The sequence below is a fragment of the Crocuta crocuta genome, unplaced genomic scaffold, assembly GCF_008692635.1.
Source record: "Crocuta crocuta isolate KB4526 unplaced genomic scaffold, BGI_CrCroc_1.0 scaffold431, whole genome shotgun sequence".
Classification (NCBI taxonomy): domain Eukaryota; kingdom Metazoa; phylum Chordata; class Mammalia; order Carnivora; family Hyaenidae; genus Crocuta; species Crocuta crocuta.
Window position 1 is genome coordinate 2,030,455 of NW_027528859.1, and position 23,526 is coordinate 2,053,980.

Consider the following 23,526-nt stretch of genomic DNA (forward strand, 5'->3'; position numbering starts at 1 on the left):
ACATTTCCGAAGAGGCTTCAGCCTGAAGGCATTTTCCAATGACGTTAGTGCACAAACGCTTTAAATTAGGCTGGAACTGCCAGAATCAAATGTAAATGAGGAATTTCTCGTACCCCTATTGCATGGTATCAATTTTTAATAAATTGTTGCAAATTTGTTTTTATGAATAAAAGGAAAAAAAAACATTGTCATCTTTAATGCCTACTCATCCCAAAAATGGGGGTCAGATCTGGTCATATTCCTCTGCTCGCAAACTCAGGGGACAGTTCCCGTTGCCTCCTCAGCCACCTTCTGCAGACAGTAATGGAAAAGCCCCGCTACCACGTGACCCCAGCTGCCCGATCCATGGACGGGAACCTGACCTGAGCGGAGCCAGTACGTCCAGTCTCCAGGGTATTTCCATGTAGAAAGGTTCAGCCTTGAAAGAGAAAAATGAAGCCTACATGAAGAGAAATGGGATCAAGAGATGAGTCTCGACAGCACCTGAGTAGCTGGCCAGCTGTTCCCAAAGGCCGGCAGCACCCTGGTCCTTCCCATGCCAAGAAGGATTCTCACTTCTCCACATAAGGCATCCTTTTTGCCTAAGTTAGTTCAAGTTCAGTTCCCATCTGTTGCGACCAAAAAATCCCTAACTAACCTAGAAGCCTCACTGCTGCCCCAGACCTGACTCTCCCTCCAGGCCTAACAGCCTGCGGTTTGGACCCGTTCTCCTTTCCATCCTCACACCTGCCTCCCCACTTAGCGAATGCACTTCCTGCACCATGCTGGGCCGGCAGCCTACAGCTCCGCCTCAAATCCCACCATCCTTCAACACCCTCCTAGATCCCTCAATGTGAAACCCTCTCTTCCTGTTTTCTGTATTCAGAACAGCTCTCTACCCTTCTCACGGCACTGGGTAGATGCTCCTGTGGCCCCTACCCCCTACCCCAGACCATGGGCTCCCTGAGGACGGGAGTCACATCGCTTCCTCGAGGTCCCACCCAGCATCAGGCCCTCCCATTGGCTCAGAACAAGCCTTTTGCAGAATTAGACACCTTGACTGAGACATGGTGGCTGGGTCTGGAAAATAGAGCAAAGGCAAGGTGGCCAAAGCAGGCTAGGGAGGCCCAAGGCCATGTGACTAGGGGCAGGCCCCAGAAAAGGGGGGACTGGGCCTACAGATTTCACTGGAAGGCTGGTCCCAGGCTGGAGCTTTCTAGTGCTGGATCCTCAGTGGTGCGGCTGCCGAGGAGCGGACCTCTTGAATCATGGCCAGGAGAGAGCTCTGCTCCATGACATCTACTAGGTAACACCTAAGTAACAGGCAACATTTTACCCCATAGAGCCATTAATCGCAGAGATTCTGAATGCAAAAGCAGAAATCTTAGAAGGCAATACCAGGAACGCAACGGTCAGCTAGATCATGAAGTGAAGTCCACACTCTGAGCTTTGGAGTGGGGTGAAACTGGACGTGCTGCCAACCTACAGGCTCCGGTGGTAGTGAAGAGCTATTGGCTTGGCACTCGTTGCTCTCAACATCTTGGCTGCTGTCTCGGATCTGTAACTGGAGAGTTCCCACTCGTGGTGAGTTAGGGCTCTGTGCCAAACCAAAGGAAATGCCTTTGATTTCCCTCTATCTGAATCCCGGTTCAAAAACCCCAGAGCAGTGTTTCTGAAACTAAAAACCATAGGGAAACCTTTTAAGACACAGCGTTGACTTTAAATTGTTTTTCTTTTATTTACTTTTTATTTTATTTTACAGTTTGTTTATTTTTGAGACAGAGAGAGACAGCATGAGTGGGGGAGGGCAGAGAGAAAGGGAGACACAGAATCTGAAACAAGCTCCAGGCTCTGAGCTCTCAGCACAGAGCCTGACATGGGGCTCGAACCCACGAACCCCATGAGACCATGACCTGAGCTGAGGTCAGACACTTAACCGACTGAGCCACCCAGGTGCCCCTTAAATTGTTTTCCTAAAGAAAGTTATCTAAATGTGTTCACGCTAAATATAAGCTCATGCTTCTGCCTTTCACATAAGAGCAAAACAAATTTATAAATTCAGTGCAAATGACAAACCCAATAAAGATCATATTAGCAACATTGATTTCATGGGGTAAAATGGGGCTTTGCAGAAAAATAACTCGCAGCTCGCAACACAAGCCCAGCACCAACTGCTCCCAGGCACATACCTTTGAGTTCAGCCTGCCTGTGCAATGACTCAGTCATCACACTGCTTTTCTTTATTTAAACAACTGTGAACACTTCATTTATTCAGCACTCCATGATATCCTTTGGCCTTCATTCGGCTCTCACACATCACTTCTCTGTTAATTCCACCTTTGTGTTTTTCTCATGAGCCATTGACAATGACGGGGCCACCCAGGTAATACACACAAATCAGGTGGTGTTTGAGCACTGATGTTCACTGAGCACCAGATAAAGTGCTTGGCGGGCATAATCTCATTTAGATCTCGCAGGGACCCCAGAGTAGGAATGATTATTGAGACCCTTTTGTAGCTAAAGGCACTCAGGCACAGAGGATGAGTGCTGTCCTGAGTCACACAGCTGAGGTGTAGAGAGGAAATTTGAACGGGGACAACACCAGAATACATCCTCTTTACCACTTCCTGAAACTGCCTCATCAGAAGGAACTGGATTCCAATGACCTGGAAGGTAACTAATTTGTTTTTAGATTCTCTTGAAATAAAAATACAGTCTTTTTAAAGTTTATAGATTTGCATACCTCTGAGATTCACCCATAGCATTGCCTGAGGCTCTAAACCCCAGTCTGAGTGCCTCTGGCCTGGACAATGTGAACAGGGGAAACCCTCACCACGCGGAAGCCCAGGCAAGCCAATAACATGAAGAAGCTACAGCAGAGACAGAGCCCTAGAGCCCAAGCTGCACATTGGCCAGATCTCCCATCCCCCACCCCGACCGCTAAATCAGGAGCGCTCAGTTCTCCAAGAGATAGCAAGACTCTGCCCAGCCCAAGGCACAGGAAACTACATAGAAGATGCTCACCCTTTTGGGAAGAAATGCCAGCCTTGGTTGTGATATTCACTGCTTAAAAATGATCAGACCGGAGGCGCCTGGGTGGCTCAGTCGGTTGAGTAACTGACTTCGATGTGGGTCATGATCTCACAGTTCATGAGTTCAAGCCCTCAGGCTCTGTGCTGATAGATCAGAGCCTGGAGCCTGCTTCAGATTCTGTGTCTCCCTCTCTCTTTCTGCCCCTCCCATACTCATGCTCTCTCTCTCTTTGTGTGTGTGTGTGTCTCTCTCTCTCTCTCTCAAAAATAAACATTAAAAAATTGCTTTAATGATCAGGCTGGTAAAAACTGGAAAATAACCAAATGCTATCAACAGAGCAAAAATAAAATGTGATATATTCACAGAGTGGAATATTATATAGCAGTGAGGATGGGGGGAAAACTACAACCATATGTGATAATATGAATGAATCTGAAAAACACGCAGACTGAAAGAAGTCAGACAGAAAGAGGAAGTACTGTAAGATTCCATTAATATTGAGTTCAAAAACAAGCAAATCTAATCTGTTAGACATCAGAGTAATGGTTAACCTTGATAGGGATAGGTAGTGGGAAAAATGGTATGAGGAGGGCCTCTGGGTGCTGCGAATATTCAAGTTCTTGGTCTGAGCACTGGTTACAGGGCTGTGTTCACTTCATGAAAATTCTTTGATCTGTACACTTATGGTGAGTGACTACATGTATATACACACATGTATATTCACATATGCATATAATCACACACACAAATGTGTATAATTACATATCATAAGTATATACCTCAATAAAATATGCCTCTTCCTGGGCAGAAAAAAATGAATGTAGAGCCTCTGAAGATTCTGCAGCATAAAGACAGACAAACAGCACACAGGTGCACCTGCGTGGCTCAGTTGAGCATCCGACTCTTGATTTCGACTCAGCTCATGATCCCAGGGTCGTGGGATTGAGCACCACATTGGGCTCCACACTGAGAGTGGAGCCTGCTTAAGATTCTCTCTCTCTCCCTCCCTCTGTCTCTCTGTCTCTCTCTCTCTGTCTCTCTCTCAAACAAACAAAAACAAATAGCACACAGCACGCTAAGCCTGAACATGCTTTGGGAAAAGATTTCCTGCAGGAAACAGAAGGGAATATCAAATCTCATTCAATCTATAGTCTCAAGAAAAAAAAAATACAGTAAAACCGGGTTTCTGTGAGACAAAGTAGATTTATAGATAAATTGGTGAGGCAATGGGCTAAGAAGAAAAAAGAAAGACAGGAGAGAGGGAAGGCAGGGAGGGAAGATTCTGGGATTAAGGTAGTGTCAGAAGGCCATGCATTTAACTTCTTCCCTCTCCTAATTTCTTGCTACAATGGCCCACCCAATAGAGGGAAAGCCATATGACAATTCTACCTAGACCATTTCTGGAAACTAGAGAAAAGTGTCTCATTCACGCTCCTAAAAGTTCAATTTCTACTGTGGGCAAGAGTCAGGGAGGGGAGCACCTTCGGGCCAGCCTATTCCCAGCGTCCATGCAGAAGGCCACTTGGGAGTCAATTTTAACTCCACAGTGGGAAAGCCACTGGAATGTTTCTGGACTGGGTCAGAGCCTCCACTCTGAGTTCTAAACACTGCCAGATGTGAGGCTGTTATCTCAGTGCAGGGCCTGCAGGAAGTCGTGATTTCATATGATTTCTGCAGAACAGACCTGCCACAGACACCTTCACTCACCTCCAACCCTGTACGTGCAACCAGAAGGTGGGGGCGGGGTAGGCTTTATGGGTCAAAACCAGAGGAAGAAAGCGAATGTGAAGTGCACAGAGCAGCCGCCATCCCTTTCTCATCCCCTGGGGAACAGGGCCGGCATTAGACCAGTTCTCCTCCCCCGTAAGATTAGAGGTACCCAGAGTATTCTTACGTACCCTTTCCCCACCACCAAGTAAGGGACTGACAGTGCCCTTTAGCTGAAAACTTCAGAACCACTGGTCTGATGCCCAGGGCTGATGCTCTGGGGGTGTGGAGAAAGGGGCCAGAAAAAGATGGCGCAGCTGAGGCGAGGAGGGCTCTGAGGTGGCCCGGATCATTCCCCGTGTGTTGTGGCAAGAGACACTGGTTTCCCATGGGGTGACTGGACACGGAGCAGGATTGTTGGGGGTTCAGTCATCTTAAAAGAAGCTAAGGAGCGGTCCACCTTTGGGCAGGCTGAGAGAAAGGAGAGCGCTGAGCTTCCAGAGTAGGCGTCTGTATCTCCTTGCTGTCCTCAGAGCATCCCAAGGCCCCAGGTTAAACACAAATGCAGTGTCGTTAAGAATCCCATGCGTCATCTCCAAGGAAACTCCCTCCGCAGTAAAATCCTTCCACTTTTCCACATGACTTTGCAGAAGTGAGATCTTCCCTTTCCCCTTTGTCTGATCTCTTCAAAATATATGTCAGAGGGAGAAGGTGTGACTCAGCAGGGCAGATGTCCCCATTTGCTTAGCATCTTGGAGATGAAAGTTACAAAGGGTCTGCGTTTCTCTCCCTGCCGCCCCCCCTCCAGATCTGGCTGTGCGCTTTCTGAAGGGACAGTTCTGGAGGAAGGGGAAGTAGACAGTGACAAGCCTAGAACTCATGTCACGGGGGCAGTGGGAAAGCAATGGCATGACAAAAACTACCTTCTATGGGAAGCAGTCACATGTAAAAGGTGCCATCCTCCTCCCCGCTGCTCCAAAGTGACAAAGGAGGAGGGACCCCAGTAAATTCCGGGGGGACAGTCTTGGCTCGGCAAACATGGCAGTTTACAGAATGGAAGAGAGAGCCCCTAGAGGAAGTGGCCGCGCCCCCTCTAGAAGGGTTCATTCCCACTGGGGGGCTGGAGAGGAAATTCTTCCACTGGGTGAGAGGCTGAAGTAGGTAAGTCCGAAGCCCCGTGTTTCGGGCTTGCAAACAGACAACGTGCACGTCATATTGGGGCCAAACAGATGTGTTTGCTTTTGTTAACACGTTTGAGACAAAGTGGGTTTTTTTAATTAAAATTTTTATGTAAATAAAACCTGCGCTTCTAGTTTGTTTTGAAAAGTAGAATAGAGCTGAGTAGAGGTACTCATTTATATAGGTCATACGTTCTTTAATTCACCGTAGCCACACTGCTCCCTATTATTATACAACATTAAGGCCAAGTGTCAATTGACATTTACCATCCTGCGTGTACTGTGGGATTTTTTCCTTACCCCCAGCCTACTTAACTCATATGTATTATTACCTGCCTTGTCTCTGTAGGCATCTGAGTGGATGATCTTTGCTAAGTTCTATGGCTCTCGACCTTCATTTGAAACAATGGTATAGAGCTAGCGTAGAGCTACTGGAAAGAAAAAAGGCAGCTCCTGGGGTGTGCTTCCGCTAGTGGATCATGAAGCCACACCACCTCTTCAGGACAATGGCCATTTTCCATTTCTAAAGAGACATCATGAGGCATCTGGGTGGCTCAGTCAGTTAAGCCAAGCACCCAACTCTCCTTTTTGGCTCAGGTCACGATCTCACGGTTGGTGAGTTCGAGCCTCCCACATCGGGCTCTGCACTGACAGCACAGAGCCTGCTTGGTATTCTGTGTGTGTGTGTGTGTGTGTGTCTCTCTCTCTGCCCCTCCCCTGCTTGTGCTCTATATCTCTCTCAAAACTAAACTTAAAAAAATAATAATTATACAGATATTGTTCCTCATTGAAGGAATGTTGCTATGTAATTGACTCCATTTAGGAGACCTCAGAGACCCCTGTTACTTAATGAAAGCAGTAAGAAACAGAAAAATTTTTTTGTCTTCTAGCTTGGAATAAAAATAAGAGAGTGTGTCAAATGACCTGGATCAAATGCATGTCGGGAGGTCCCTATTAGCTCAAAGGACCTATGATTCTTAGAATTCTTACTAATATTAGTAGCTAGCACCTCTTAAATTCTTTTTATAACCAGATACTATGTAAGCAGTTTACATGGAATATCTCCCATAAGTGTGTGGTAACACTGCAGAGAGGGATTATGATTATCTTCAGTTATACAGATGAAGAAATTCAGGCACAGAGAGGTTAAGTAACTTGTCCAAGATCACACATCTAGGGATGATGGAGCCAGAATTCAAATCCAGACCATCTAGGGATGTCTGGGTGGCTCAGTCAGTTAAGCGCGTCCGACTTTGGCTCAGGTCATGATCTCACGGTTTGTGGGTTTGAACCCCGCGTCGGGCTCTGTGCTGACAGCTAGCTCAGAGCCTGGAGCCTGCTTCAGATTCTGTGTCTCCCTCTCTCTCTCTGACCCTCCCCTGCTCATTCTGACTCTCTCATTCATAAATAAATAAAACATTAAAAAAATTCAAATCAGATCATCTAAGTCCAAAGACAGGAGACGTGAATAAAGTACCACCTAGCGTTGATACTTAATGTCCCAATAGGATGTCCTCTCCCCACCCATTAAATGATGTTGCTACATTTCTTGCCAAGCATACCAAGAACATAAATCACAAAAGTCTCATTTTCTTTTCTCTGACTTATACATTTGTGAACATTAAACTAAAAATACTCCCCCGTGTTATTTGATTCTTTAAAATATAAAATAAATTAAAAAGCAGGACATATGGGTGGTTCAGGCAATTGAGCATCCAACTCAATTTCAGCTCAGGTCATGATCTCAGGGTTGTGAGATCGAGCACGTGTCGGGCTCCATGCTCAGCATGGAGACTGCTTGGGATTCTCTCTCTCTCTCTCTCTCTCTCTCTGTGTGTGTGTGTGTGTGTGTTTCCCTTTCCATTTCTTGTGCTCTTTCCCTCTCTAAAATAAAAATAAATAAATAAAATTTTGAAAAATAAATTAACAAGCAAGTTTCCCCAGGACCAAAGTTCCTTTGGCAGAATTTGATTCAAATTCAAAGAATTTGAAATGGAATATAAAATAGAAGAACATTCAATGTCTGCAGTGTCCAGTCATTCCTTCCAGATTCTATAGCTAAACACTGTCAAACGTGTGCTTGACATGTAGAATCAAACCTCCATTATGTTCAATCACGCAGACTTTAACTGAGGGGTGGACACTATGGTGATCCCTCCAGGTAACTGAGGAGCTGTTTTGACCTCTAAGATTATATTATATGATGACGTATGCATGCAAAACTAAACACTGTCTCTCCGTTGGCCTGATTCAGTATTTTGTAGGAAAACTACCAATGAGAATCCTATTTGCAAGTAACTTGTGGGTTTAAGTGAGCCTAATTCCCTTTTAAAAGTATGTATTTAAAACTCATATGTACCAAGTCAACTTGAAGTCTTTGGGCTTATTATCAATTGAAGATTATATTACTCAAAAATAGGTCAAGTAGAAAGTATATGATGATGTTTTGCTGACCAGAACACCTAAAGTTTTAAAAATATGTTTTCAATAAGACTATACTCCTTCCTTAATAAGAGAACTAAAAGTATCCCGTAGTCAGAAGAGGAAAAAATCTGACAAAGAAGATAACTCCAAATAACTTAAGGCATAATGTTTCTTTGTACATGTAATAAACCCTTATATTGAACCCAAAGAAATACATGATTTTGTTGATAGAAATTCATTTCTCTTGCCTTTACTAAATAAATGGGTTGAAGGAATATGTAAAATATATTCGCCTAGATGATGTCAAGTATTAACCTGCCTGTTGGGGATATTTTGGAGGGGAAGGGGATATTGTTTGGTGCCTCTTTTAAGCCCTTTGACAAAATTGAGAACCCCCCAATATACCCAAGGGCAGTACAGCACAAAGGCCACAAGGGGTCGCTTTCTGACAACCTCTTGCTTTGCAGCTAACAATATTCCCCAGGGAAAGGAAGGGAGGGCAGGGGAGAGATGTTAACTATATTTTAATGTAATAACCATTTATTAGAATACATAACAATCACTATATCTAGATCAACAGAAGTTTCCCTAAACCAAAACTTTAATCTTTTTCTTTTCCTTTTTATTTTCTTTTCTGCTGGAGCAACACTAAGCCTGTTCGTATTATTACAGGAAATAATACGAACGAGGAAATTTTGTCATTGGTCTTCACAAACATTCAGTGGGATGTCCTGGGGACAAATTATGGTACCTGTACCACAGGTGAAGAAACTAAAGCCCAGAAAGGTTGTAATTTTCCAATGAAAATTCCAGTGGCCAGGTGTCCTGACACCCACCACCCCACCTGGGAACTGTGTGCTCTGACTCTCCCCACATCCCTCGGAGTGGAGATGGTTGGGAGTAGGGAGTGACTATTTTGCTTTCTGGAAAGCAGTGTAAATATTTTACCTAAAACTGTCTGACGTGAACTTGTACTTGATTATGTTTATAAAATAAGACTTCAGAGTTTTCCTGGGTGCTCTAGGCCACTTTGGACTGTGTCTCGGATGGGCTTACAAAGAAGTTCATTTTGTTGTTAGGAGTGTGTATTTGTTTGTTAGGGCTGCCAAACAAAGTATAGACTGGGTCGTTTAAAAACAGAAATTTGTTTTCTCACCATTCTGGAGGCTAGAAATCCAAGATCAAGGCATCGACAGGGCTGGTTTTGTCTGAGGCCTCTCTCTTCTCTTGTAGATGGCTAGAGATCTCTCTGTCTTCACATGGTCTTCTCCCTGTCTCTCTGTGTCATAATCTTCCCTTCTTATAAGGATAGCAATCATATTGGCACCTCATTTTACTTTAATTACCTCTTTAAGTACCCTATCTTCAAAAATAGTCACATTCTGAGGTACTGGAGGAGGGGGTGGTTAGGGCTTCAACATGTGAATTTAGAGGAGACACAATTCAATCTGTAACATGTGGAAAAGTTGAGGAACCTGCATTACTCCTTCCTACTCTTGACCATGACAGTCATAGTGTTCTAATGTGTGTCCTTAATCTACAACTCTGGAGAGTTGGATATTATGTATTTCTTTCTCTAGAAAGCTCCTTACTTAATCTTCTTTTTGTATGTGATTCTTTTGATTGTTTCCTATGGGAGTGGAGTTCGAAGAAAAGGTTTACAATCTCCATTCTTTTACTTTTCTCTTTAATGCTCTCCACAATAAGGGTAGTTACCATGTGTCACCATACAAAGTTTTTACACTACTGATGATACTCCCCATGCTGTACTTTTCATTCCTGTGACTTCTTTATTTTACACGCAGAAGTCTGTATGAACCCCATTCTTCAGGTAAGAAATTATATTCAACTTTGGAGCAACTTAAAAACAGGAACAATTGTGTACTTACAGGTACATTTTTAAAAAGTGTATTTATTTATTTTGAAAGAGAGAGAAAGAGATCATGGGAGGGGCAGAGAGAGAGAGTAATATATATATATATAACCAAATACTAAGTTTTGTGAAAATAGTTTTGTGGTCTGCTTTGTTAACCTAATATTTTCCATATCATTCCGTACTCTCCTACAAAAAGTAATTAGTTACCTAACCAACTTCAGATTTTTGGACATTTATACTACTTCCAATTTTTGAAGTAATAAATAATACTGTGATGAACATATTTGTAAGCATGTGTGATTTTTTTCTTATGACAAATTCTTACAGATAGAACTTTAAACCACAGGACACACAAAGTCCCAGGACTTTTGACCTCAGCTGCCAAGTTATTTTCCATGTTTCTTGTCCCAATTTATACCACTCTCCTCTGATCCCTCCTCTAGGAGACTGATGTGCCCCCCATTCAAGGGACAAAGATTACATACAAAAAAAAAAAAAAAGCTGACCAATATTAACTGTAGGTCAAAATTACTGGAGTGGTTAAAAGGTTTTGCTTTGCACACATTTAGTCTTTTCTTTTGTGAATGGATTGTTGACTCATCCATTATTTTTTAACTTAAAAAATTTTTTAATATTATTTTTGAGAGAGACAGAGACAGAGACAGAGTACTAGAGGGAGAGGGGCAGAGAGAGAGGAAGACACAGAATCCGAAGCAGGCTCCAGGCTCTGAGCTGTCAGCACAGAATCTGATGCGGGGCTCAAACTCACATGATTGTGAGATCATGACCTGAGCCGAAGTTAGACACTTAACTGACTGAGCCACTCAGGTGCCCCTCGTGCATTGTTTTTATTGCTTCTTTGACTTATTGACTTGCATGTGCAGCTTACAAATTTTAACCCTACATCATATGTGTTATAAATGTTTCAAATAATTTTCTCACTTTGTACTTGTCTTTTCTGGTGGCTCCTGATATTTTCTGGTAAACACATTTGGAATATTTCTATGGACAGTCTAGTGATCTTTAGCTTTCTGTGTGCTGTTTTTCATATTATGTTTATAAAGGCTTCCTTCCCTCAGACCAAGATATATAAATATTTGCCTTTATCTTCTTTACATACTTATGATTTCACTTAAAAATGTTTATTGTGGTAAAATTATACATAATAAAATTTGCCAATTTAACTATTTTTAGGTGTACAATTCAGTGGCACCAAGTACATTCACAGTATTCTGCAACCACCATCACTCTATGTTTCTAGAAGATTTTCATCATCCCAAACAGAAACTCTGTACCCATTAAACAATAATTCCTCATTTTTCCCCTCCCGCAGCCCCTAGTGATTTCTATAATACTTTCTTTCTCTATGAATTTTCCTATTCTAAGTACCTCATGTAAGTAGAACTATACAATATTTGCCCTTTGGGGTCTTGTTTATTTCACTTAGCAGAATATTTTCAAGGTTAATCGACGTTATCTCATGTATCAGAATTTTCTCCCTTTTTAAGGCTGAATAACACTCCATTGTATGTATATTATGGTTTTGTTTTTATGCATTATGTTCTAATCTACTTAAACACTGTTTTTATACACAATATTAGGTGAATACCTAAACTAACTTACTAAATAAATAGCTCATCGTGTCCCCCACTGATTTGAAATTCTAACTTTATCTTATCCTCCAATAATATGCATTCTCAATAGGGACATAATCACCCCCCAAGGGGTTCAAAATTACTTCTTGGGGTACAAAAGAAAAATCCTACTCTTTGTATATATAAAGCACAGATATACATGCAGTACATGAAGAGATTCATATTATATTTGTGGTGTTAAAATTTTACAGGAGGTGGTGATCAGGGGGGAAATTCTGAAAAGGCTCCTTTAGGGATAATAGCAGGAAAAAAGAGGTTGAATATCCTTCCCTGTACTACATTTCTACACTTACTTGTATGTTTTTCTGAACTTACTTTGCTCCACTGATGTGCCCATCCCTGTACCAGAAACATTAAATTCTGTTGTTCTTATAATTCTGTTTGCTTCCTTCCTAGTAAGTATGAGAATCTGGAGTCACCATGTTCAGGTAAGTTACTTGCTTACCTGTGTATGGGCTGTCTCCTTGGACAACAGTGACAGCCCCGTGGGATCTGGGACCTTGTCCCATTCATCACTGCAGCTTTCTCTTTTAAATGGTGCCTGGCAGAAGATGCCCACTAAACACTTTTTGGTTGAATCAATAAATTTGTGTATCTAGTGGGCCAAATCCTAATTGCTCTTTTTCTTCAAAATGTTGGCTATTCTCACCTGCTCACTCTTGGAAATAAACTTCAGAATCATTCTAATAGGCTATAAAAAATAAAAATGCTACCAACCGTCCCTACCCCCAGAAGGTGCAGCCTCTTACGGTGGAGACTCAGTGACTCTCTTCCAAGGAACAGTGTTGAAAGGAGAAAATGGTAACGTTATAGCCAAGGATTCTGGCAGAAACCATCTTTTTTTTTTTTTTTTACAAATAGTTTATTTTTACAAATAGTTTATTACAAATAATCAAGTTGGTTTCCATATAACACCCAGTGCTCATCCCCACAAGTGCCCTCCTCCATGCCCATCTCCCCCCTCCCCCCACACACCCATCAGTCCTCAGTTTGTTCTCAGCATTCAAGAGTCATGGTTTGCCTCTCTCCCTCTCCCCCACTATTTCCCCCCTTCTTCTCCCCCTTGGTCCTCCGTTAAGTTCCTCCTAATCCTCCTATACGTACAATCATATGGTATTTGTCTTTCTCTGCCTGGCAGAAACCATCTTAACCAAAGACAGAGGTTACCTTCGCCATGTGCATATCACATAGCTGAATAGTAGGTGATGAGAGAGGCACTTCCCCTCTGCCATGGTCTCCCCCAAAACCTATCACCCCCATCTAATCATGAGAAAACACCAGACAAACCCAAATTCACAGTATTCTACAAAATAGCTGACCAATACCCTTCAAAACTGTAAAATCATAAAAAAAAAAACAAGGAAAAACTGAAATATGTCATAGTTCACAGGAGACTAAGAAAATATGATGAGCAAATGTGGAACCCTGGATTAACTCCTGGAGCATTAGTGGGAAGACCTCTATGGTTTTTCAGATGTAAGGCATATATTTGAAATTATTATAATTTTTCCTTCAAATATCTATCATTATTTAGCTAGAAAATCTAGAACAAGATTGTCTTATTTTATTAAGAAATTTTGAAACATTAATTCTATAGTAATAGATTCAAACTTCAGGAAAAAAATGCCTTTTGAGAAAATATTAAGATACTCGTATTTTTGGCACTGCAGATGTAATTTTTTTTTCTTGTTATTAAAATATCCCTGTATCCCTAAAATTACTCCTTCTAGATGTAGTATATAATTCTTCGTAAAATGCTAAAATTGATTTGTAAATATTTTATTTAGGATCTTAGCATCATTTAGCAGCAGCCAAGCCTGATGGCCCTACATAACGCGACAAGCGCCGTTGGGCGGCGAGTGGAAGTTGAGACAATCCCGGGGTAAACTGGTGAGGTCAGCGGGGAGTCACCGGGGCACTAAACTAACACGGGACACAAGCCTGCAGTCAGAGCCCTAGACCTTGAGCTCCGTGAGCTGCGCCGGAAGTGGCGTCACCGAGCCGGCGTCCTTCTCAGCCAACGACCGCGAAATGCGCCGTCCGACGGTAACTCGCGCGGCACCTGCGGGGTAAAGACGGACTGCCCATAAGACGCAAGAAGGACCATCCTTCTACCCTATTACACTAGTTACCACGGCAGTCTAGTCAGAGATAGGCATCTCTTCCTGCTTCCCTGCCGCCAATTAACCTAGCTCCGTGACACCATGCTTCCAACCTGGGAGCCTCCTCACGCCCCGCAGCTGCCCTCACTAAATATGGCTGCCTGGCGGAGCGTGAAAGCCGGAAGCAAGTGGGATTGGGTGAGCCAGCGGAGGGCGTGTCGGGGCGTGGCCTGGCTGCGGAGAGGCTGGGAGGGGCGTGGCCAGCCGCCCCACCTGGGTTTGCCGTCAAAGATTAATTTACTAGAGCCGTCCACATTCCTGCGGTCTCCTGGGGGCGGGGCACCACTGGCCCCGCCCCACTCCCAGATTTCTCGCTCTTGGAAGGCGCCGGCTGCGACTCTGGGATTTGGCCGGAGTTGGCTGCTGCCCTCAGTCAGTCCCTCGACGGTCTTTAGTGGAGATGGAGGGCGCCCAGGAGAACCCCGCAGAGTCTAACTCCTCCGTCCTCAGGTCGGAAGAGCCTGCCAGGGGCCCCGAGGTGTTGCCCCCGGAAGAGTCGGAGGGCTGCGCTCGTTCCCTGGAGGCGGCCCCCAAGAAACTCTGTGGTTATTTAAGTAAATTTGGCGGCAAAGGGCCCATCCGGGGCTGGAAGTCCCGCTGGTTTTTCTACGACGAGAAGAAACGTCGCCTGTATTATTCACGGACCGCGCAGGATGCCAATCCCTTGGACAGCATCGACCTTTCCAGTGCGGTCTTTGACTGCAAGGCAGATGCCGAGGAGGGGACTTTTGAAATCAAGACTCCCAGCCGGATTATTACCCTGAAGGTAAATGGGGCAGTTGTCTTCCTTTTTCAGCCGGGAGGAATTCCCGCAGCACGGGCTGGCGCGTGTGGGTGGTCACAGTAAATTTACAGGAACAAGGATCACAGCCCTTGATCTCCCCCAGTGAACGGTGGGTGCCCAGGATTTGGTGCATTCCAAAACGCATTTACACACCCATTTTCTCACTGGGTTCTCCTAACAGGCTGGGATGATGTACCCGCATTAGAATCAAGAAACAGTCTTGTAGAGTTGAAGTAACCAGCCAGTTACTTAAGAGGTCAGGCATCTAGTGAGTGGCGTAACCCACGCTTGAAATCCTTAGTCTTTCTACCTCTCAGTAGTGTATCAGAACTTTGACTTCTTGGTGTGCCTTAACAACGCACTTACCTACCTTAACTCTCTTACTCGGGGCTGAAGTATAGTAAAGATATGAGCTGTGCAGTCCTCTCAAGATCAGGACTCTGAATGACTTTTCTTGGTATTTTGGCCAAAGGAAGTGAATGCTGAGCAAACACTGGTGGGGATCAGGAGATAAAATGATTAGGTTTCACTGATCAGCCTAGAATGTTCACAGAGGCTTGTCTAAACGTGTTTCACATTTAGTAGGTTTTGTTTTATTATCACCCTTAACTGAGACAGCCTGAAATAGTGGAAAGGCCACATGCTTTGAAATCAGACAGGCTTGGATTCAAAGTTTACATCAGCTACTGACTAGCAGTGTAACCCTGCGTTACTTACTTAATCTCTCAGAATCTAGGTAGTCTGTGAGATTCAAAACAAGGTGTGTAAGCATCTTGGACCTACAAATTGTTGAATTAATCCCAGCATCTAGAATACAGCCGAGCACCTAGTGGCTGCTCCATAAATGTTTGTTTAATGAACCCAAATGGTGATAAAACTGAGACCATAATGTTCATTTCAGGAGGAGTTGCCCCAGAACTTAAGTGGAAAGACAGATGTGGGTTAAGAATTCTGGGATTCACTTGCCCCAGAGAAGAGTGTGAGGAGACAGCCCCCCAACACCCCCTGTCTTCCCGCCCCTCCCCCCCTTCCAGCCAACTGGGCATCTGTTGAGACCCACAGTTTCAGTTCCCCTTTAATGGCTGGGCCTGGCTGGTGACCGGGCTGGGAAAATCAGACAAAATAATGCAAACCAGGAATTCCAGGCCAGGGAAGGCAGGCATTTTAGAGATCATGTGGTTTATGGGTCACATGTCTCCTCCCACAGGCTAACTGCTGTCTACAGGGTCTCCAACACGTCCATTGACCTATGTGTGTGCCTGGCTCTGTGCTAAGCGCTGGGGTATGGAGCCGAATCAGACCTGCCCGCTGGTTCCCAAACAGCTTGAGGTCTGGTGAGAGAACAGACGGAGGAGTGGCACCCACAGTGAAATGCTCCGTAGAGACGCTCCGATAGGTCTCTACCAGAAAAGTGTGGTGAACAGGAGGGTCAGTTCCCCTGAGTGGAAGGGTCTATCCAGGAGGGCAGCACAGAGAGAGGAGAGGACCTCTGAGTCCTGAAAAAGGGATTTGGTTTTCTATGAGCAGATGAGAGGATGAAGGGCATTTCTGGCCAATAGAGCCCCATGAGCAAAGACAGGGAACAGGACACAGCCCAGAGTGTCCAGGCAGATCACAGGAGCCTGGGGTACGGAGGGACCCAAAAGATGGAGGGGGAGAATGGAGGCCCAAGCGTGGGGCATTTGTGAGCTAGGCCCAGCAGCTTGGACTTTGTCCTGTGGGTTGTGGGAGATTGTCGAAGGGCATCAAACAAAAAAGCCCTATGAGATTAGAATGTTTAGGAGGCTCAGTGTGGCTGTTGGGCAGAGAACAAATTAGAAGGCAAGGTCGCTGAGCAGGAAGTCTAGCTGGAGGTGATCGAGACAGGATGGTGGCTGAGCTAGAGCTGTGACGGGAGGAGGGAGACCCATGGGGGTGAGTAGGGATGTGAGGGAGGAGGAACGCAAGGGAGGGGTGGCTGACTGTTCACTTGGGCCAGTCACGACCTGGGGAGCCCAGCCTGGGGAGGCCGTAGGACATCCCCTTGGTAGACTCTTAAGTTCTAAGAGGAGGGGGCCATGACATGAATAGTAGGTGCTCCATATATACTTGTCCAATGAATTACGAAAATGAGGTATTTGGGTATGGGCTGGAGCTTGTCAACACAGGGTCATGGTGAAGCCCGGGTAGCACTGAGGTCTCTTAGGGACAGTGTATGGAAAGGGAAGACTGGTAGGCATTACTTTATCTCATGTGGTACCTCCTGACAGGCCCAGGGCCTCTCTCATGGAGCCCCCTAGCCTCATGCACACCTCATCTGGACCACATAGAAGGGGGAGCTTTGCCCTGGTTACCCATAGCCTGCTGCCTGTTGGTGTTCTCACCTGGCCTTGACTGTGGGCAGCTCTGTGAAGTTCACCGTCCACTCCCAGTGAGCTGCCCGGCTGCTGCGGCCCATGTGATCCCAGCCCTTCTCTATGTAAGCCACAGTCCCCTGGCCATAAATTACAACAAAGCTCTGGTCTAACGGGGGAGTTCTGGGTTCTGGGACCAGCTCCACCACCACCTGCCTGGGCAACTTCAGAGCCTTTGTTTCTCCATCTGTGGAAGGGCTGAGCGTTCCTGCCCTGCCTCCCTCCTGGAGGAGCCAACAGTGTAATAGATGTGAAAGTAGGTATTTGGACCATCCAGTGCTGGGAGACAAATGGCCAGTATCAACCATTACCTTGTTTGAGGTAGCTGGAGGGTGCCACTATGTTGTTACTTTGTGCATATGGCTTTCCAGTCCTCAACCATACCCATGATTTCAGTGCATCCCCAAAGCAGAGGAAGGATTCTCTCTGTTCCATAAAAAGTCAGTCTTTTAGGGTTCCTGGACCCAATTCAAACATGGGGCATAGATCCCCCCCACAACACCAAGCAATTCTCAGACACCAGCTGATGTCCAAGAATTCAACCTAATTCTAACACTGTCTACCCAGAGACAGCATCAGATTCCACAGGCTAAGGGCTCAGTCCTACAAGACTCCCCAACACCTCACTTCAGATGCCAGTCACGAGCCCCAGGCTGTTAACTTGTGCTTCTGACAGCTAGCTACGAACTGGAGCTTCCAGTGACCTCCTCCTTAGGTTTGATTATTTTGCTAGAGTGGCTCCCAGAACACCCAGGGTAACACTTATGTTTACCAGTTTATTAAAGGGTATGGTTAAGGATACCGATCAACAGCCAGATGAAGAGGTATTTTGGGCAAAGTGTGGGAAAGGGGTAGGAGCCTCCAAGCCCTCTCCAGCTATGCCACTCCCCCCCCATCTCCATGTTCACTGACTCAAAAGCTCTCCAAACCCAGTCCTGTGGGTTTTTATGGAGGCTTCATTACATAGTCATGATTGACTAACTCACTGGCCATTCTCTGGTTCAGCCTCTTCCTTCCTGGGATGGTAGGGGTGGGACTGAAAGTTCCAAGCCCTGGGGCACCTCAGGGTGACTCAGTGTGTTAAGCATCCGATTCTTGATCTCAGCTCAGGTCTTGATCTCAGGGTCCTGAGTTCAAGGTCCGAGTTGGGCTCCCTGTGGCGTATAAAACCTACTGAAAGTTCCAAGCCTCTAATCCTAACCAGCCCTCCTCATTAGGTTCCCTAAGGGCTTTCCAAGAGTTAACCATATTAAAACAATAAAAGTCACCTTTATCACCCTTATCCCAGGAAGTTTCAAGGGCTTTAGGAGCTTTGAGCCAGAAACCATGGACAAAGATCAAATACATATGAGAAATATATCTGGGTCATTTGAATGATCAAATACATGTTTCTTATGAATCACAGTATCACAGTCAGTTAAGACACTGCGATGTCCCACAGTGCGATGGTGATGGGGCCGGGGCCCCACTGAGGTCAGAATGTCAGAGTTCTTTCCCTCTTATCCCCTCCAAATTCCTTTGTCCAGTGAGCGCATTGAGCACCTCCAATGAGTCTGGTACTATGCTGGGCATTTCACTTCCCTTACCCTAGTTCATCCTTGTCCTGCCCCAGGACATGAGTGTTAAACTCACCATAGCACAGATGGAAAAACTGAGACTCAGAAAGGTTAAGGAACCCTGAGTTTGGGACCGATGCCTGATTATCTTCTGTGGCCAAGAAGCAAGTGGTGTTTCAGAGGTGGGCACCCGTCTGCAGTGACAGTTTTTTTTTCCCCTGGGAGGGAAAGAATCACCCAGCTCCTATGACCTTCCCACACCCCTCACCCAGTGCCATGCTGAGGGCACAGGGCCATACCAATTAACCCCTGTGCTTCTCAGGCCGCCACCAAGCAAGTGATGCTGTATTGGCTGCAGCAGCTGCAGATGAAGCGCTGGGAGCTCCACAACAGCCCGCCTGCACCTCCCGCCGTCCCTGATGCCACCCTGGCTGGGAATGGGCCTGCCCTGCGTCTCGAGCTAGGTACCCAATGGGTTTGCCTCCTGCCCACACACCCAGGGTCTTGGTGACACACCCTTTCCCCTCCTGTTGGGAGTGAGTGGGAGGAGCCTCTGCTAAAGAAGCAAAGAGCCAGGGGTGCCTGAGTGGCCCAGTCAGTTGAGCGTCCAACTTTGGCTCAGGTCATGATCTCACGGTCCATGGGTTCGAGCCCCACATCGGGCTCTGTGCTGACCACTAGCTCAGAGCCTGGAGCCGGTTTCAGATTCTGTGTCTCCCTCTCTCTCTGACCGTCCCCTACTCAAACTGTCTCTCTCTCTCTCAGAAATAAATAAAACATTTAAAAAAAAATTAAAAAAAAAAAAAGAAGCAAAGAGCCAGGGTTGTGACTCATGATCCGTTAGGACACAGTGTCGTGTCAAGGGCAAGAATATGCGCCCTGAGGCCAGGACAGCTGGGTTCAAATCCTAATCCTGTGTGGTCCTAAGTTGCTTAATCCTTCTGAGCTTTCGTTTTCCTTCCATATAAAATAAGCCTAATAAACTATACTGACTTCTTAGGGTTATTATGAGAATTAAACAAGTCCATACTCCTTAAGTGGTTGGAGGCACACTGTGCATTGTCAGAGCGCAGTAAGCATCAGCTACGGTTTTGATGACCTCCATGGGAAGGTTCGAAGAAATGAGACTCTCATGGGGTTGCTGTGCAGAAGGGGAATGAGAAAATGCAGTTATTGTTGCTGCCTCCTACACAAATGCTTCTGTGTGTGAGTTGGGTAGGTCAGTGAGTCTACCCGTAGTATTCCCTTGAGGCTGAATCCTTCACCTCCACATGGCCTGCAAATGAAGTTTCCTGATCCCAAATCCTAGAACATGCAAGCATGGAGGAGTCCTGGAGATCACGCCCTCCGCCCCCCACACTGCAGCCAACAATCTGCTTGGCGGGAGAGAATCAGGACAGACCACCCCCAGCTGCCCTGTAAAAGCTCAGAGCCTTGTCTCAGCTCAGAGCTGCCATGTGTCTAAAATGCCTCATCCTCGGGTAACAGGGAGACCGAACAGGCCAGGGCACGACTTGTGGCCAGGCGCCTCTAGAACTCTGTACCCACGTGTTTTATGTGTCCCAAACCGAGTTCATCTGCCCTTGGCCATCTGCTCCCCCGGTTTCTTTCCCATTGTTAAATGGCCCTTTATTTACCCAATCGTTCCGTAACGGGGGGCCGCTTTCGGCAGTCTCGGCTGGCCGTGCCGTCGGTGTCTGCACTCTGGCCTAGCACCGGGCCGCCCCCTCCTCGCTGCTGTGCCTTGGCTCAGGCCTCGCAGCCCCTGGCTGGAGAAACACAGCAGCCTCCTCACCCGTGTCACGTGCCCCAGCCTGCCACCTCAGACCCATCCTCCCCGCTGCAGCCCGAGTGAGCTTTCTAAAGTGACAGCTGGAGCCCCGCCCACCCATGACGCAGGCCCAGCTTTTAGCCCAGGGCCCATCCTCCCTTGGCTCACCTCTACATGCTCACCTCACACCGTGTGCACTTCGGCAGCAGCAGACACGTGTCTGCCTGGCAAACCCCTGCTTGTTGTCATCGCCCCGCTCCAGTCGCCTCCCCCTCCTGCCAGCCTCCCCTTAGAAGCCTCCCAGGGCCATGCCAGCTGGACTCTGTATGAGCCCTCGATGCTTTCTTCACGTGGTTCCAACAAGGCCTGTCACCCTGTGTTCTCATTATAACATCCTTGCCGGTCCCTGCCCTCGGGTGGGGGCCGTGTCTTTTTCATTGGTGTCCCAGTGCCAGGTGCCCGCCTGGCACATTGGATATTTGTGAGCAATTGCATTGGATTCTATAATTAAATGAGGAAAGGAATATAAAGCCCTTAGACTAATGCCAGGCCCACAGTAAGTGCTCAATACATGGTAGCCATCCTAATAACTTGCTGTTATATGTGTATGGGTACATTATACTCTTAACATAACTACTCTTTTCAGTTGTTAATAGAAATTATCAGTCTTTTCTTCTGAGAACCTTCTGGGTGTTTCATGCGTGTAAGAGCTTTCTTTGGGCAAGGGTTGTTGGTGACTCTGCACTTGCAACCCACCCTCTCTCCGCCGGAGAGCCAGACAGCCCTGGCCGTGTGGGAAGCTGCAGCGTGAGTTGGTACAGTTGTCCGAGATCAGCCTCAGATCTGAAGCAACAAGAAACCCTCCTGATGACAGAATTCTGGTGTGTCTGGAACTGAAATGGCTTTGGGATCCCATAGGTTCTTCTGCTGTGCCGAACCCTTTCTGAGTTCTTGAATGCTGTGGCTTTGGTGGAGCACATTTAGTGAGCCTCTTCAGGGCCAGCCTCTGCTGGGGACGGCGGGGGGGGGGGGGGGGGGGGGGNAGGATCCCGTCAGGAGATGCAGGAAGCTGGGATGTGGGCCTCTCCCAAAGCCTTCGCCCTCCCGGATCCGGTCCCCTGCGGAACCTTCCCTGGGCCCCCGAGAAAGATATTTCTGGAGTTGGGAGCGAGCAGGCAGGCCTGGATTTGCTGTGTGGACAGGGTTGCCCCACAGTCAGTCCCCACCCTTCCTGGGAGGAAACAGCCTCCTCCCAGCACAGTGAAAACCAACAGACTCACATCTGCCTTTGAGTCACAGACACTCCATCTGGTAAAAAGTGTTCTATTACTGCTGTTGAGCAATCTGCAAGGCGTGCTGTCTGCAGCTTTTAAGCATTTACACCTTTATTTTGTGTTTAACCAAATGTTGGTCTCTATAAGAGCTGAGAAAGATCAAGGGCAAACCAACAGACTGGTAATAATATGTTGCCAAAGTAAGACATGATTTACACAAAATAGCACTTATGTAAGTGTATATTATCATAAAAATATGCATACCACTGACACTGAGAAATTTCTAACACTTTACTAAACATCAATCTTATGAGGTACTGTTGTACCCATTTTACTGAAGAGGAAACTGATGCTTCCAGAGGCCAGTAGACCTACCTGGTCAAGGTAGCAGAGCAAGAAAATGTCCACGCTGAAATTTGAACCTGAATCTGCAGGCTCCTAACCCCCTCCTTATGCTGAGGAGGCAACCGCCATGTCCAGGGCCCTACAGGGAAGTGACTTGCTGGCCCAGGCCCTTTGCTTGGGCAGTGACTTCCTACTGGTGATGGAGCGGCCCCTGCAGCTCAGGCAAAGGGAGAATTCAAATAGGCGTCGCTGAGAATTTCTTCTCACCGAGGGTGTTTCTCCAGGTTGGAGAGGGGCCCAGAGGCCCCAGACCAGAGCCTCGGGTCACCAATCCTGTACCTACGGGAAGAGCTAACCTTCACTCTGGCACCCCTGTCTCACACCACCCATCTCTCGCACACCTCCTCGCACTGGGAACCTTCCCACGGGGCCTTCCCGGGCAGCCCCTCCCACCTTGGAACCCTCCGCCTGAACACAACCTGCTCTGACAAACCACGTGGCTTTAGTGGAAAAGCAAGGAGCTGTGTTTGAGTGCACGGCCCTGCCACCGGCTGTGTCACCCTGGCCACGAAAATCCTTCTGAGCCACTGTTTCCTCACTGGCGAATGCAGCTGGTGGGTGACATTTACCCCCAAGGCTTTAGTTCATGTGGCCTCAGGGTAGATTTAGGGCGCAAGGTGGACATTAAAGGAAGTCAGATATTGGCAGTTAGGGAAGTACTTGCTAAGACATTAAAAATCTTAGACAAATTGTACATTTTTTGTTATGAATGAGGGAGAATAAAGATGGTTAAAGTATTGATAAACAAGAAAAATGTATTATTTTGAGTCAGCTCAAAGCCTACTTTTACAAGATTAAAGTCCACAGAATGGGCCTCTTATGGTTTTCTAAATATTTTCATATACTTTTCCTCTGAAGGAGCAGGATGGAGAGTATCCTTCCCATTTTAAAAGTGTGGAACCATGGGGCGCCTGGGTGGCTCAGTTGGTTGAGTGACTTTGGCTCAGGTCATGATCTCATGGTTCATGGGTTCGAGCCCCGCGTGGGGCTCTGTGCTGACAGCTCAGAGCCTGGAGCCTGCTTTGGATTTTGTGTGTGTGTCTCTCTCTCTGCCCCTTCCCAGCTCGCTCGCTCTCTCGCTCTCTCTCTCTCTCTCTCTCTCAAAAAGAAACATTAAAAAAAATTTTTTTTTTAATTTTAAAATGTGGAACCTGGGGCCAGAAGAGAAAATGCAATTTCCAGTCTGGTCACAGCACCCTTCTAACAGAAACATGGATTGGCTTCAGATTTTCCAACACCGCAGCTGTAATGCAGATTCTTTGGGGCTTTTGCTGAAACCCCAAGGGTTCCCGTGGGTCCAGCCCGATGAGATCCCCTGTTAGCCCCACA

The 23,526-nt window shown here is 46.4% G+C and overlaps 1 protein-coding gene and 1 long non-coding RNA gene across 5 annotated transcripts in view; one reads left to right on the top strand and one right to left on the bottom strand.

Moving 5' to 3' along the window:
- Positions 1–102: 102 nt before the first annotated feature.
- On the bottom strand, positions 103–3,091 carry LOC144225020 (uncharacterized). Its single transcript, XR_013333195.1, has 3 exons — positions 3,004–3,091; positions 1,378–1,543; positions 103–1,292 (listed from the first exon to the last, which is right to left on the bottom strand). It is a non-coding gene; the product is annotated as an uncharacterized LOC144225020 (long non-coding RNA).
- Positions 3,092–14,270: 11,179 nt separating this feature from the next.
- The window catches only part of TBC1D2 (TBC1 domain family member 2), a 48,931-nt gene continuing 39,675 nt past the window's right edge, over positions 14,271–23,526 (top strand). For 3 of the 4 annotated variants that reach the window (XM_077756106.1, XM_077756107.1, XM_077756108.1), the window contains exons 1-2: positions 14,271–14,780; positions 19,070–19,211. In XM_077756106.1, coding sequence (XP_077612232.1) covers positions 14,415–14,780; positions 19,070–19,211 — 508 coding nt within the window. In that variant the 5' untranslated portion in view covers positions 14,271–14,414. Of the gene's footprint in view, positions 14,781–19,069; positions 19,212–23,526 lie in introns of those variants that run through there. The other variant, XM_077756109.1, reaches the window with a different exon arrangement.